The following is a 15,945-nucleotide window of genomic DNA, read 5'->3' as shown; positions in this document are numbered from 1 at the left end:
GAATAGTCCGCTGACAATCTGGCCTCCCCACCTACCCCTCGAGCTTTGGCACACTTCGGGCTCGTTTGTCTGAAACTCCCTGCCTGATCTCCCTCCCTCTCTGCTGCTCACCCCACCTTGAAAAGCCTCCTGTGCATCCAATGTTTCGAACGTGCTTTGGCTCAATCTCTCCTGCTCGGCCTCGGCGCGCTCTCTCCGTGAAGTGCCATCGGGAAACTAACAGCCCACTGCAGTCAGCTGTGGCTCAGTGGGCAGCACTCTTGTCTCTGAGTCAGCAGCTTGTGGGTTCAAGTCCCACTCCAGAGACTTGAGCACAAAAATCCAGGCTGACATTTCAGGTGCAGTGCTGAGGGAGTGCCACACTGTCGGAGGTGCCGTCTTTCGATTGTGACGTTAAACCGAGGTAGATGTAAAGGATCCCATGGCACTATTTGACGAAGAGCTGGGGAGTTAGCCCTCAACTAACATCACTAAAATAGATCATCTGGTCATTATCTATTTCGGATGAGGCGTTAAACCGGGGCCCCGTCTGCTCTCTCAGGTGGACGTAAAAGATTCCATGGCACTATTTCGAAGACGTGCAGGGGAGTTCTCCCCAGTGTCCTGGACAATATTTATCCCTCAATCAACATAACAAAAACAGATTATCTGGGTCATTATCACATTGCTGTTTGTGGGAGCTTGCTGTGCGCAAATTGGCTGCCGTGTTTCCTACATTATAACAGTGACTACACTCAAAAAAGTACTTCATTGGCTGTAAAGCGCTTTGGGACGTCCTGAGGTTGTGAAAGGCGCTATAGAAATGCAAGTTCTTTCTTTCTGTTACAAACGCAAGCCTGTGTCGTGTGCAGATGTATTCAGGCTCCAGCCCTGCAACCCCGCGATCTCTGCGCTCCTCCAATTCTGGCGTCTCGCCACAAACCCCGATTTCCTTCGCCCCCACCATTGGGTGACCGAGCCTTCAGCCTCCTGGGCTCTGAGCTCCGAGTTTCTCTCTCTGAAACTCTCCGCCTCTTGGTCAAGCACTGACCACACTTGATCAGCTCCGCTGGGCGGGCCACATCGTTCGCATGCCCGACACGAGACTCCCAAAGCAAGCGCTCTACTTGGAACTCCTTCACGGCAAACGAGCCAAAAGTGGGCAGAGGAAACGTTACAAGGACACCCTCAAAGCCTCCCTGATAAAGTGCAACATCCCCACTGACACCTGGGAGTCCCTGGCCAAAGACCACCCTAAGTGGAGGAAGTGCATCCGGGAGGGCGCTGAGCACCTCGAGACTCGTCGCCGAGAGCATGCAGAAATCAAGCTCAGGCAGCGGAAGGAGCGTGCGGCAAACCTGTCCCACTCACCCTTCCCTCAACCACTGTCTGTCCCACCTGTGACAGAGACTGTAATTCCTCTATTGGACTGTTCAGCCACCTATGTGGAAGCAATTCCTAGGGACTGCTTATGATGACCTTTGAAGATCAGTCACCGCTGCAGCTTCGGGAAATGTAGCAACCAATTTACGAACAGCAAGCCCCCGCAAACAGCGAAAGAGACGATCAACCGGCTAAACTGGGGTTTTTTTGATGGGAGTCTGCTGATTGACAGAGCAAATGTCGCTGTAAAACTGGCTCGGTGACAATCGAGAGGGCAACGCCCCTGTAAGCGGAGCTTTCTTTGTGCAGCAATCCAGTGTAAAGCGATTAGATCTAATTGTTCACGTGATATAAATAAATTCTTCTGCGGCCAGTGAACAGTTAAGAGTCATAGTGAAACTCCAACAAGTTGCATATATATAGAGGCAGCGGGACCGGGAAAAATTCAGAGAAGCTCTCGTCCTTTGATGACAGCCTGAGACCTCCAGGAGCCGACCTCTCCCCAGCGGACACTCGCTCGCTCTCTCTCGTCCTTCGCGATCACTTCGACCCGCCATCATGACCCTCCGCGCCCAACTGGCTCTCCTGCTCTGCGCCCTGCTGTGTCGTTCCTGCGCGGGTAAGACACTAAATCCCCTTCTGGTAACGGTAAATGGGAAACGTTGAGGGGCTTGCGGAAATCTGTTACCCATTGGCAACTGAGTGAGGGGGGGGGGGGGGGGGTGGATCGCTGTGGAGGGCCAAATCGAACGTCAAATTTCCTTACAGTGCCAGCTGTGGCTCAGTGGGTAGCACTCTCGCCCCTGGGTCAGAAGATCGTGGGTTCAAGTCCCACTCCAGGGACTTGAGCACATAAAGAAATCTAGGCTGACACTCCCAGTGCAGTACTGAGGGAGTGCCGCACTGTCGGAGGTGCCGTCTTTCGGATGAGACATTAAACCGAGACCCCGTCTGCTCTCTCAGGCGGATGTAAAAGATCCCATGGCACTATTTCGAAGAAGAGCAGGGGAGTAATCCCCGGTGTCCTGGGGCCAATATTTATTCCTCAATCAACATCACTAAAACAGATGATCTGGTCATTATCAGGTTGCTGTTTGTGGGAGCTTGCTGTGCGCAAATTGGCTGCCGCGTTTCCCACATTACAACACTGACTACACGCCAAAAAAGTACTTTGTTGGCTGTAAAGTGTTTTGAGACGTCCGGTGGTCCTGAAAGGTGCTATATAAATGCAATGTAACCCCACTTTTTAAAAAAGGAGGGAGAGAGAAAACAGGGAATTATAGACCGGTCAGCCTGACATCGGTAGTGGGTAAAATGATGGAATCAATTATTAAGGATGTCATAGCAGTGCATTTGGAAAGAGGTGACATGATAGGTCCAAGTCAGCATGGATTTGTGAAAGGGAAATCATGCTTGACAAATCTTCTGGAATTTTTTGAGGATGTTTCCAGTAGAGTGGATAAGGGAGAACCAGTTGATGTGGTATATTTGGACTTTCAGAAGGCGTTCGACAAGGTCCCACATAAGAGATTGATGTGCAAAGTTAGAGCACATGGGATTGGGGGTAGTGTACTGACATGGATTGAGAACTGGTTGTCAGACAGGAAGCAAAGAGTAGGAGTAAATGGGTACTTTTCAGAATGGCAGGCAGTGACTAGTGGGGTACCGCAAGGTTCTGTGCTGGGGCCCCAGCTGTTTACACTGTACATTAATGATTTAGATGAGGGGATTAAATGTAGTATCTCCAAATTTGCAGATGACACTAAGTTGGGTGGCAGTGTGAGCTGCGAGGAGGATGCTGTGAGGCTGCAGAGCGACTTGGATAGGTTAGGTGAGTGGGCAAATGCATGGCAGATGAAGTATAATGTGGATAAATGTGAGGTTATCCACTTTGGTGGTAAAAACAGAGAGACAGACTATTATCTGAATGGTGACAGATTAGGAAAAGGGGAGGTGCAAAGAGACCTGGGTGTCATGGTACATCAGTCATTGAAGGTTGGCATGCAGGTGCAGCAGGCGGTTAAGAAAGCAAATGGCATGTTGGCCTTCATAGCAAGGGGATTTGAGTACAGGGGCAGGGAGGTGTTGCTACAGTTGTACAGGGCATTGGTGAGGCCACACCTGGAGTATTGTGTACAGTTTTGGTCTCCTAACCTGAGGAAGGACATTCTTGCTATTGAGGGAGTGCAGCGAAGGTTCACCAGACTGATTCCCGGGATGGCGGGACTGACCTATCAAGAAAGACTGGATCAACTGGGCTTGTATTCACTGGAGTTCAGAAGAATGAGAGGGGACCTCATAGAAACATAAAAAATTCTGACGGGGTTAGACAGGTTAGATGCAGGAAGAATGTTCCCAATGTTGGGGAAGTCCAGAACCAGGGGTCACAGTCTAAGGATAAGGGGTAAGCCATTTAGGACCGAGATGCGGAGGAACTTCTTCACCCAGAGAGTGGTGAACCTGTGGAATTCTCTACCACAGAAAGTTGTTGAGGCCAATTCACTAAATATATTCAAAAAGGAGTTAGATGAGGTCCTTACTGCTAGGGGGATCAAGGGGTATGGCGAGAAAGCAGGAATGGGGTACTGAAGTTGAATGTTCAGCCATGAACTCATTGAATGGCGGTGCAGGCTAGAAGGGCCGAATGGCCTACTCCTGCACCTATTTTCTATGTTTCTAAGTCTTTTTTCCCGATTAACCTGTCAGCGAACTGACTTGGGGGGTTAGAGAATGCAAGCCTGCGGTTCCATTCCGGGGTATCCGCGATCACAATCTTTTGAAGGAAGATGCATTTCTGTAGTGCTTTTCACAACCTTAGGACATCCAAAGCGCTTTTTTTGAAGTGTAGTCACTGTTGTAATGTAGGAAACGCAGCAGCCAAATTTGCGCACAGCTAGCTCCCACAAACAGCAATGTGATAATGACCAGGTAATCTGTATGAGTGATGTTAGTTGAGGAATAAATATTAAGCAGGACTCTGGGGATAGTGACCGTGGGATCGTTTACATCCACCTGAGAGAGCAGATGGGACTTCGGTTTAACTTCTCATCCAAAAGACAGCACCTCCGACAGTGCAGCCCTCCCTCAGCGTTCCACTGGGAATGTCAGCCTGGATTTTTGCGCTCGAGTCCCTGGAGTGGGATTTGAACCCGCAACATTCTGACTTAGAGGCGAGCATACGACTGATGGAATGGGTGAAACATCGGGCAGTCTCCGTTCACGAGTCCGCGCTCCTCCCTGGCAGATTTTCTCTTTGATGCGTAGCGCTCAGGAGATCCGAATACCCCAGGGTCAGGGACAGAAGCCTGCCTGCCACTCTTTTTCTCCCGGAGGAGTTGCGGTTTAGATTTTCAAACAGGCGCCCGTGCGTAAATCTGACGTTTCAGATCCACCGCCTGTTACAGAGACGGCGTGAATTTATCGAACCGGCTTTCTATAACCATCGCCCAATCCCCGCGAAGGAAGATTCATGGGGGCCAACTGAAAAATCCAACCCCCTTTGTTTCCACAGCGACCAGCGTTTCCCCCTCGCCCCCCCAACCCCCGGGGTCCGATTCCACACGGGGCCCACTCGCTATCTGCCCGAGTGGCCGCCCTTCATATGTGCGCCGGGATAGCGAGCTGGCTATTCGACTGTGGTGGCAGCGCCGCCGAGCAACAACTCGCCCTCAGCCACCATCCGCCCAGCACCGAGCCTTCTCACCCGCTCATTAGATCCGGAGTGGGATGGGGTGGGGGCAGAATTTAGTTCAATGCTTCCCCCCACAAGCTCTCCCCCCCCCCCCCGCCCCCAGCGATTGAGGTTACTGACGTTAATTGTAGGACCCCCACCACATGCATCACATCACCTTCCCCACCCGCGTCTGAAACCCCCTCCCCCCCCCCCCCCCCACCCCACGGTGAAGTCACAGACTGAGAATGTAAGCGGTGTTCAACGCGATCTCTGAACCCGCACAAACCCGGGGGTGGGGTTCCTGTTGCCGTGCTGTGGTGGCATGCAGCTGCGAATACCGCGGCTAATTACTGTGTTAATCGATATTAATCTTTTATATTTACCCATTCTCGGGAAGAGGGCATCGCTGGCAAGGTGGCCGTTTATTGCCTGTCTCCAGTTACCCCGAGACGGGGGGGGGGGGTGGTGTTGAGAAATGTTCCCTGAAATCTTTTTTAGGGTTGCCGGGGGGGGTGGGGGGGGGCGGTCCTTTTAACCTTTCGCAATACCGTGCATGCGTGGATTTTCTATTGAAACTCCCCTCTCCCCGTGGAGGGAGCGTTGGTGGTGGACTTTCTTCATCATCATGGGCAGTCCCTCGGAGTCGAGGAAGACTTGCTTCCACTCTAAAAGTGAGTTCTCAGGTGAGTGAAGAGTCCAATACGGGAATTACAGTCTCTGTCACAGGTGGGACAGACAGTGGTTGGAGGAAAGGGTGGGTGGGGAGTCTGGTTTGCCGCACGCTCCTTCCGCTACCTGCGCTTGTTTTCTGCGTGCTCTCGGCGACGGGACTCGAGGTGCTCCACACCCTCGCCTTTTCCCTGAAACTCTGTCAGCGAGTTTGATACAACAGAGTGGTCCGCTCGGCCGCTTCGGGAGGGGCCGTGAAGCGTCAGCCACGGTGAGTGTGGGGCAGGAGTCACCTGTAGGCCCACACTTCACACGCTCAGGCCTATAGGTGACTCCTGTCCCGCACCCAACGTGGCCGGCTCTTAACGGCCCCTCAGACGTGGCCGCTCGGTTTGTCCCAAACCCGTTGCCAGCGGCTCAAGAAAGCGGCCCAGCCCCACCTTCCCCGGGCGACTCAGGGTGAGCGATAAAATGCCTGCCTTGCCAGCGTCGCCCACGTCCACAAAGAATGAATTATTTTTCGAGACGACCGGTGGTGTGAGCGGGGAGCTGTGTCTGCAGGGAGTGAGGCTGAGAGACAGAGGCACGGGAGTGTGGCACCATTCTATGACCCTCTGGGGTAAATTGGTCAGCGCTCCCACTCCCGCTCTCCCTCACCGCCACAGGTGAAGACCAGTGAGTAACGCCTCTTCCGATTTCTCTCTCTCCGTCTGCGCAGGAACCCGGGGCGATGATGGGGCCTTTGATTGCTGCCTGGACGTCAGTCACAAGGTGATCCCCAGGCACATCGTGGCAGATTACCAGGTGCAGGACGCGTCAACGAGCTGTCGTATCTCCGCAGTGATGTAAGTAGAAAGAGGCCCAAGTTTTGCCCAGCCCAGCTCCAGCCCAGCCCATCTCCTGTCCAGCCCCAGCCCAGCCCATCGCAGCCCAGTTCCAGCCCATCTCCTGCTCAGCCCGGCCCAGCCCAGCCCAGCCCATCTCCTGCTCAGCTCCAGCCCAGCCCAGCCCAGCCCAGCTCCTGATCAGTCCATCTCCTGCTCAGCCCAGTTCCAGCCCATCTCCTGCCGAGCCCCAGCCCAGCCCATCTCAGCCCAGTTCCAGCCCATCTCCTGCCCAGCCCAGCCCATCTCCTGACCAACTCCAACCCAGCTCAGCCCAGCTCCAGCCCAGCCCAGCTCAGCCCAGCTCCAGCCCATCTCCTGCCCAGCCCAGCCCAGTTCAGCCCAGCCCAGCTCAGCCCAGCTCAGCTCCAGCCCAGCTCAGCTCCAGCCCAGCTCAGCTCCGCTTCAGCCCAGCCCAGCCCAGCCCCAGCCCAGCTCAGCCCAGCTCCAGCCCAGCTCCAGCCCAGCTCAGTCCAGCTCCAGCCCAGCTCAGTCCAGCCCAGCTCCAGCCCAGCTCCTGATCAGTCCATCTCCTGCTCAGCCCAGTTCCAGCCCAGCCCCAGCCCAGCCCATCTCAGCCCAGTTCCAGCCCATCTCCTGCCCAACTCCAACCCAGCTCAGCCCAGCTCCAGCCCAGTTCAGCCCAGCCCAGCTCAGCCCAGCTCAGCTCCAGCCCAGCTCTAGCCCAGCTCAGCTCCGCTTCAGCCCAGCCCCAGCCCAGCTCAGCCCAGCTCCAGCCCAGCTCCAGCCCAGCTCCAGCCCAGCTCCAGCCCAGCTCCAGCCCAGCTCCAGCCCAGCTCAGACCAGCTCCAGACCAGCTCAGCCCAGCTCCAGCCCAGCTCAGCCTACCCAGCATCCCCCACATACTACCTCACCAACCCCCACCCACACCCCGTCACACATCCCCACCCTCACATAAGAACATAAGAATTAGGAACAGGAGTTCCATCTAGCCCCTCGAGCCTGCTCTGCCATTCAACAAGATCATGGCTGATCTGGCCGTGGACTCAGCTCCACTTACCCGCCCGCTCCCCGTGACCCTTAATTCCCTTATTGGTTAAAAATATATCTATCTGTGACTTGAATACATTCAATGAGGTAGCCTCAACTGCTTCCTTGGGCAGAGAATTCCACAGATTCACAACCCTCTGGGAGAAGAAATTCCTTCTCAACTCGGTTTTAAATTGGCTCCCCCGTATTTTGAGGCTGTGCCCCCTAGTTCTAGTCTCCCCGACCAGTGGAAACAACCTCTCTGCCTCTATCTTTTCTATCCCTTTCATTATTTTAAATGTTTCTATAAGATCACCCCTCATCCTTCTGAACTCCAACGAGTAAAGACCCAGTCTACTCAATCTATCATCATAAGATAACCCCCCCATCTCCGGAATCAGCCTAGTGAATCGTCTCTGTACCCCCTTCACCCCCCCCTCCACACACCCCACATCCACTCACACAACCCCAGACACCCCCTCACACACCTCACATCCCCCTCAAACTCACCCAACCACCCCCCTTAGACACCCCATCCCACCTCAGACCCATCACATGCCCACCCACACCCTCACACCCTCACACTCCCACTCACATCCCCTCACACCCTCACACTCCCACCTCCCTCACACCCCACACTCCCACCCACTCCCCCTCACACCCCACACTCCCACCCACTCCCCCTCACACCCTCACACCCCACACTCCCACCCACATCCCCTCACACCCTCACACTCACACATCCCCTCACACCCTCACACTCCCACCCACACTCCCTCACACCCTCACTCTCCCTCACACCCTCACACTCCTCACACCCTCACACTCCCTCACACCCTCACACTCCCTCACACCCTCACACTCCCTCACACCCTCACACTCCCTCACACTCCCACCCACACCCCCCACACCCCTTCACACCCCCACCCACACCCCTCTCACACCCCACACTCCCACCCACCCTCATACTCCCACTCACACCTCCTCACACCCCCACACTCCCACCCACAGCACCCTCACTCTCTTCCACACCCCACTCACTCTCTCACACCCCCCACACTTCCACCCACACCCCTCTCACACACCCTCACACCCCCTCACTCTCACACACTCCCACCCACAGCAATGACCCAGGGACAATTAGTTATCTGAATATAAAATAATGCCACTTCAATCACCGCCTCCTTTGACTGATGTTAAGCACCACTCCCACGGACGCTGACTGCCCCCACCCCGTGCAACCACTCCCCAACTGTAAGCCTGGACAGGCTATTTGACCTCCGCGGGCATCACAGCCAAACCAATCCGGTGCTTGCCCCGTGGAGGACGTGTGGCAGTACCTCGCTGCTTGGGGGGGAGTGTGCACACCAGGGCGAGAGGGAGGAAAATCAACCACCCACACCTCCCGGCACCGCGATCATCAGCTGGGAGCGTGGGATCGCCCTGTGCGCACAACCGCCAGCTACTGAGGTAGTGAGAAGGCGATCTGGGATGGGAAGCCTGGCTGACCCCCAATTTCACCCACTCACCTCAGCACAGAGCAGGGGATATAATGTGCAGAGGCTGCGGTGGGCAAAACAACACACTGGGAGGTGGCTCGAGTTGCGAGGTGGTGATGGGGTGCGGAGGTGGCGCTGACTGGGTTATTGTTAATGTTAAAACGAAACCTTGTATTGCAGATTCATCACGGTCAAAGACAGGAAACTGTGTGCTCCAAGCAAAGCTCGGTGGGTGAAGCGATTAATGAAGAGATGTGACAGAATCAACCTGTCACGGTGAGCGGAACACAAACTCTCCCCGGCTTCTAACCACACCTCTGGGCTTACCTCAATATAACATCAGTGTTTAAGGGGTGCAGCGCAGCGGGCCAGGGCTGCCTATCATCTCTCAGCTCTGACCTTGAGCGCAGGCCAACAGCCCATTGACCCTGTATCTAACCAGTGCAGTACCTGCCCTGGGAGTGTTTGGTGGGACAGTATAGCGGGAGCTTTACTCTGTATCTAACCCGTGCTGTACCTGCCCTGGGAGTGTTTGGTGGGACAGTGTAGAGGGAGCTTTACTCTGTATCTAACCTCCTGTACCTGCCCTGCGAGTGTTTGATGGGACAGTGTAGAGGGAGCTTTACTCTGTATCTAACCCGTGCTGTACCTGCCCTGGGATTGTTTGGTGGGACAGTGTAGAGGGAGCTTTACTCTGTATCTAACCCCCTGTACCTGCCCTGCGAGTGTTTGATGGGACAGTGTAGAGGGAGCTTTACTCTGTATCTAACCTGCGCTTTTTGTAATCAGTTATGGTGGAATTTGAAATCTCCAACTCTGAGGTAGTAATGCAGTATCCATGACAACTAGCCTAACTAGCATTGTTCTGTGCATCGTGTATCAGTCTATGTTTCGGTGCAATGGATGGAAAATGTTCTTGTACCTAAGTCTTTCCCTTTGCTTCCTTCTCTCTAGTGGACAGTAAATCTGAGCCAAGATGATCGAGGGATGGAGTGAGAGACTGCGGGAGTGGCGCGACTCCCAGCCGGACCGTGGGTAGTCCGCAGTACCTTTCATCTTCAGCCTCCCTTACTTTATGGCAAACTCGACCCGACACTTCCCGAATAATGTGAATCCACTCCCTCCCCGTAAATGTAGCCTGGGACTGCGAGTAACCATAATCTCCGTCCCATTGTCAGGGGACTGCATCACTTCATCACTATTGCATTGTGGCTCACCCCTTTCAGCCCACGGGAGGTCACGAAAGGTGACTGGTGTGGGAAATGGGAAATATAACGTTGCTGCACTCAAATTCGGGTTCGGAGGCATTTCTGGGCAGTGTAGAGGGAGCTTTACTCTGTATCTAACCCGTGCTGTACCTGTCCTGGGAGTGTTTGATGGGACAGTGTAGAGGGAGCTTTACTCTGTATCTAATCCCCTGTACCTGCCCTGGGAGTGTTTGATGGGACAGTGTAGAGGGAGCTTTACTCTGTATCTAACCCGTGCTGTACCTGTCCTGGGAGTGTTTGATGGGACAGTGTAGAGGGAGCTTTACTCTGTATCTAACCCGTGCTGTACCTACCACCTTCAACCTGCGACACTGATCGTGAACTGGACCTGCAGTAAAGGATCCCCTGGGCCCAGTGGCATCTGGGAATATCAAAACAAGTGCAGGCCTTTCGAGGCTGTTCCACCACTTCATTAGATGAAGGCTGATCTGTATCTTAACTCTATTTGCCCATCTTGGTTGCATAACCCTTAATACACTTCCATAACACAAATCTATTAAACTTAAGTTTTGACATTTTCGATTGACTCCCCACCCCAACAGCTGTTTGAGGGAGAGAGTTCCAGATTCCCACGACCCTTTGTGTGAAGAATTGCTTCCTGACATCACCCCTGAACGGCCTGGCTCTAATTTAAAGTTATGCCCCCCTGTGCTGGACTCCTCCCACCAGAGGAAACAGTTTCGTTCTATCTGCCCTGTCAACTGCTTTAACCATCATGAACAGCTCAACTGGATCACCCCTTAATCTTCAAGGGAATGCAAGCCTAGTATATGTGAGCTGTCCTCATACACTTTTGTCCCTGGTATCAGTCTGGGGAAAACATAGAAACATAGAAAATAGGTGCAGGAGTAGGCCATTCGGCCCATCGAGCCTGCACCACCATTCAATAAGATCATGGCTGATCATTCCCTCAGTACCCCATTCCTGCTTTCTCTCCATATCCCCTGATCCCTTTAGCCATAAAGGCCACATCTAACTCCCTCTCGAATATATCTAATGAACTGGCCTCAACAACTCTCTGCGGTAGAGAATTCCACAGGTTCACCACTCTCTGGGTGAAGAAGTTTCTCCTCATCTCGGTCCTAAATGGCTTACCCCTTATCCTTAGACTGCGACCCCTGGTTCTGGACTTTCCCCACATCGGGAACATTCTTTCTGCATCTAACCTGTCCAATCCCGTCAGAATTTTATACATTTCTATGAGATCCCCTCTCATTCTTCTAAATTCCAGTGAATATAAGCCGAGTCGACCAGTCTTTCTTCATATGTCAGTCCTGCCATCCCGGGAATCAGTCTGGTGAACCTTCGCTGCACTCCCTCCGCGCTGCTGCGCTGCTCCTTCTCCGAGGCCAATACAGCCTTCCTGAGGTGTGGCCAGAACTGCACGCAGTTACTCCAGATGGGGTCTGACCATTGGCCTGGCTTAGTTCGGCCTAGCTCAGTCGGATATTGATTGGATATGTCCCTCCACGAGGTTGGCTTAGTGTTGAAACGCCCTTGTCGTTAATGCCCTTCCAGTTGCCAGTCATTACCTCCAAATGTCAATTCAGTTGAGCTGAACCGCTCCCAGTTTAGAACGGGGTTATTAAAGTAACAGGTTGAGCTACTTCGAAGAGGGGCTGGATCAATCTCCAGTTGGGAATGGGACTGGAGGTTACGGAGACACACACTGAGATGGTCCTTGGAGTAAGGGATTCCCTGCCCAGGTCAGCAAGCCCAGGTTAAGGGCGGGGATGAAGCTTGGATAGTGCTTTGGCAGTCAGGAAGTAGTCATTCAGAACTTTCCGTCAGCAAATTAAATGAGTGAGGCAGAGTTCGCGATAGGTGTGTGTACGATGCAGACCAAGTCAGATCGGTCCGGATAGCTCCGTCGGTGGAGCATCAGACTTTTAATCTGAGAGTCCAGGGTTCAAGTCCCTGTCAGGGCATTCAGCTTTCTGTATCGAGAACCATGATGCATGGAGAAGGTCCACCATCACATCCTCAAGGCCACTAGGCATGGACAACACATGTGGCCTTGCTAAAAATCTTCACAATCCAGGATCAAAGTGAGCAAGAGGGTCCATGATAGGGGATTGGGAAGTGTGTACATGGGCTGTGGGAGGGGATTAAATGGGTGGGTAGTCAGTGATAAGGAAGTGTGTACATGGGCTGTGAGAGGGGATTAAATGGGTGGGTCGTCAGTGATAGGGGAGAGTGTATATGGGCTGTGAGAGAGGATTAAATGGGTGGGTAGTCAGTGATAGGGAAGTGTATACATGGGCTGTGGGAGGGGATTACATGGGTGGGTAGCGTCCGTGATAGGGGAGAGTGTACATGGGCTGTGGGAGAAATGGCCATGATGATTAAATGGCCTTTTCCCATTCTGTTCTTTTTCATTTATTAAGATGCAATAGTTATTAAGTGATTCACATCGTCCCACTCGATTACCAGTAAACAGTTTAATTGTGCTGATTCAATAAAATTCCAGATATCTTCATATCGAATTGTCATGATTGAATTAATGCTGAACTGGGTGGCAGTTAATATCAGTTACTTTTTACTAGTCTGCACCATGCAAAAAAAAAGAAAGACTTGCATTTATATAGCGCCTTTCACGATCACCAGACATCTCAAAGTGCATTACAGCCAATGAAGTACTTTTGGAGTGTAGTCACTGTTGTAATGTAGGAAACGTAGCAGCCAATTTGCGCACAGCAAGCTCCCACAAACAGCAATGTGATAATGACCAGATAATCTGTTTTAGTGATGTTGGTTAAGGGATAAATATTGGCCCCAAGACAACGGGGAGAACTCTCCTGCTCTTCTTCTAAATAATGCCATGGGATCTTTTACATCCACCTGATAGGGCAGACGAGGCCTCGGTTTAACGTCTCATCCGAAAGATGGCATCTCCAATAATGCAGCGCTCCCTCAGTACTGCCCCTCCGACAGTGCAGCCCTCCCTCAGTACTGCCCCTCCGACAGTGCAGCGCTCTCTCACTACTGCCCCTCCGACAGTGCAGCGCTCCCTCAGTACTGCCCCTCCGACAGTGCAGCACTGCCTCAGTACTGCCGCTCCTGCAGTGCAGCACTCTCTCAGTACTGCCCCTCCGACTGTGCAGCGCTCCCTCAGTACTTCCCCACGACAGTGCGGCGCTCCCTCAGTACTGCCCCTCTGACAGTGCAGCACTCCCTCTGCACTGCCCCTGCGACAGTGCGGCGCTCCCTCAGTACTGCCCCTCTGACAGTGCAGCACTCCCTCAGTACTACCCCTGCGACAGTGCAGCGCTCCCTCAGTACTGCCCCTCTGACAGTGCAGCACTCCCTCTGCACTGCCCCTGCGACAGTGCGGCGCTCCCTCAGTACTGCCCCTCTGACAGTGCAGCACTCCCTCAGTACTACCCCTGCGACAGTGCAGCGCTCCCTCAGTACTGTCCCTCCGACTGTGCAGCATTCCCTCAGCACTGCACTGGGAGTGTCAGCCTAGAATTTTGTGCTCAAGTCTCTGGAGTGGAATTTGAACCCACAATCTTCGGACTCAGAGTCACGGCTGACAGTAATGTGATAACTAATAAGAACATAAGAACATAAGAAATAGCAACAGGAGTAGGCTATACGGCCCCTCGAGCCTGCTCCACCAGTCAATAAGATCATGCACTCAGCTCTGCTTCCCTGCCCGCTCCCCATAATCCCTTATTCCCTTATCATTTAAGAAACTGTCTATTTCTGTCATAAATTTATTCAATGTCCCAGCTTCCACAGCTCTCTGAGGCAGCGAATTTCACAGATTTACAACTCTCAGAGAAGAAATTTCTCCTCATCTCAGTTTAAAATGGGCGGCCCCTTATTCTAAGATTATGCCCCCTAGTTCTAGTCTCCCCCATCAGTGGAAACATCCTCTCTGCATCCACCTTGTCAAGCCCCCTCATAATCTTATACGTTTCGATAAGATCACCTCTCATTCTTCTGAATTCCAATGAGTAGAGGCCCAACCTACTCAACCTTTCCTCATAAGTCAATCCCCTCATCCCCAGAATCAACCTAGTGAACCCTCTCTGAACAGCCTCCAAAGCAAGTATATCCTTTTGTAAATATGGAAACCAAAACTGCACGCAGTTCCAGGTGTGGCCTCAACAATACCCTGTATAACTGTCGCAAGACTTCCCTGCTTTTATACTCCATCCCCTTTGCAATAAAGGCCAAGATTCCATTGGCCTTCCTGATCACTTGCTGTACCTGCATACTATCCTTTTGTGTTTCATGCACCAGGACTCCCAGGTCCTGCTGTACTGCGGCACTTTGCAATCTTTCCCCATTTAAATAATAACTTGCTCTTTGATTTTTTTTCTGCCAAAATGCATGACCTCACACTTTCCAACATTATACTCCATCTGCCAAATTTTTGCCCACTCACTTTACCTTTTGCATATTTTTTGTGTCCTCCTCACACATTGCTTTTCCTCCCATCTTTATATCGTCAGCAAACTTGTCTACATTACACTCAGTCTCTTCTTCCAAGTCGTTCATATAGATTGTAAATAGTTGGGGTCCCAGCACTGATACCTGCGGCATCCAACTAGTTACTGGTTGCCAACCAGAGAATGAACCATTTATCCTGACTCTCTGTTCTCTGTTAGTTAGCTAATCCTCTATCCATGTTAATATATTACCCCCAACCCCGTGAACTTTTATCTTGTGCAGTAGCCTTTTATGTGGCACCTTGTCAAATGCCTTCTGGAAGTCCAAATACACCACATCCACTGGTTCCCCTTTATCCACCCTGTTCGTTACATCCTCAAAGAACTCCAGAAAATTTGTCAAACATGACTTCCCCGTCATAAATCCATGCTGACTCTGCCTGACCGAATGACACTGACTAATTAATGTGACTAAAGTACCTGGAATTAAATATTATTTTCTTGCGTCCTGATACAGATTAGTCACTGTCTTATTGAAAGGCAGGAGCATTTTCCACATTGAGAAACCTTGGTGAAGGCCCAGGGTGAAGCGAGCTGGGGAGGGGAGCTCAGTCAGGAAAGGAAGGCATTGCATTTCCACAGAAAAATTATCACATCTCTCAAAAACTTCTCAGCATTTCAGCTGTGGCCCAGTGGGTAGCACACTCGCCTCTGAGTCAGAAGATGGAAAGGTTCAAGGCCCTCTTCAGGGACTTGAGCACATAATCCAGGCTGAAACCAGTATTGAGGGAGCGCTGCACTGTCGGAGGGGCAGTACTGAGGGAGTGCTGCACTGTCAGAGGTGCAGTACTGAGGGAGCGCTGCACTATCGGAGGGGCAGCAATGAGGGAGCGCTGCACTGTCAGAGGGGCAGTACTGAGGGAGTGCTGCACTGTCGGAGGGGTAGTACTGAGGGAGGGCTGCACTGTCGGAGGGACAGTACTGAGGGAGTGCTGCACTGTCGGAGGGACAGTACTGAGGGAGGGCTGCACTATCGGAGGGGCAGTACTGAGGGAGCGCTGCACTGTTGGAGCGGCAGCACTGAGGGAGTGCTGCACTGTCGGGAGGGGCAATACTGAGGGAGTGCCACACTGTCAGAGGGGCAGCAATGAGGGAACGCTGCACTGTCAGAGGGGCAGTACTGAGGGAGTGCTGCACTGT

The 15,945-nt window shown here is 52.5% G+C and overlaps 1 protein-coding gene across 1 annotated transcript; it reads left to right on the top strand.

Annotated features, from left to right (window-relative positions):
• The first annotated feature begins 1,920 nt into the window (after positions 1-1,920).
• Positions 1,921-10,269, top strand: LOC139275327 (C-C motif chemokine 19-like). Its single transcript, XM_070892658.1, has 4 exons — positions 1,921-1,981; positions 6,423-6,549; positions 9,258-9,353; positions 10,032-10,269. The coding sequence occupies exons 1-4, from the start codon at positions 1,921-1,923 to the stop codon at positions 10,039-10,041; spliced, it is 294 nt and encodes a 97-aa protein (XP_070748759.1). The 3' UTR covers positions 10,042-10,269.
• Positions 10,270-15,945: the final 5,676 nt, after the last annotated feature.

Source organism: Pristiophorus japonicus, chromosome 1 (genome assembly GCF_044704955.1).
Source record: "Pristiophorus japonicus isolate sPriJap1 chromosome 1, sPriJap1.hap1, whole genome shotgun sequence".
NCBI lineage: Eukaryota > Metazoa > Chordata > Chondrichthyes > Pristiophoridae > Pristiophorus > Pristiophorus japonicus.
The sequence above is the reverse complement of the archived record's forward strand: the minus strand, read 5'-3'. Positions and strand labels throughout refer to the sequence as shown.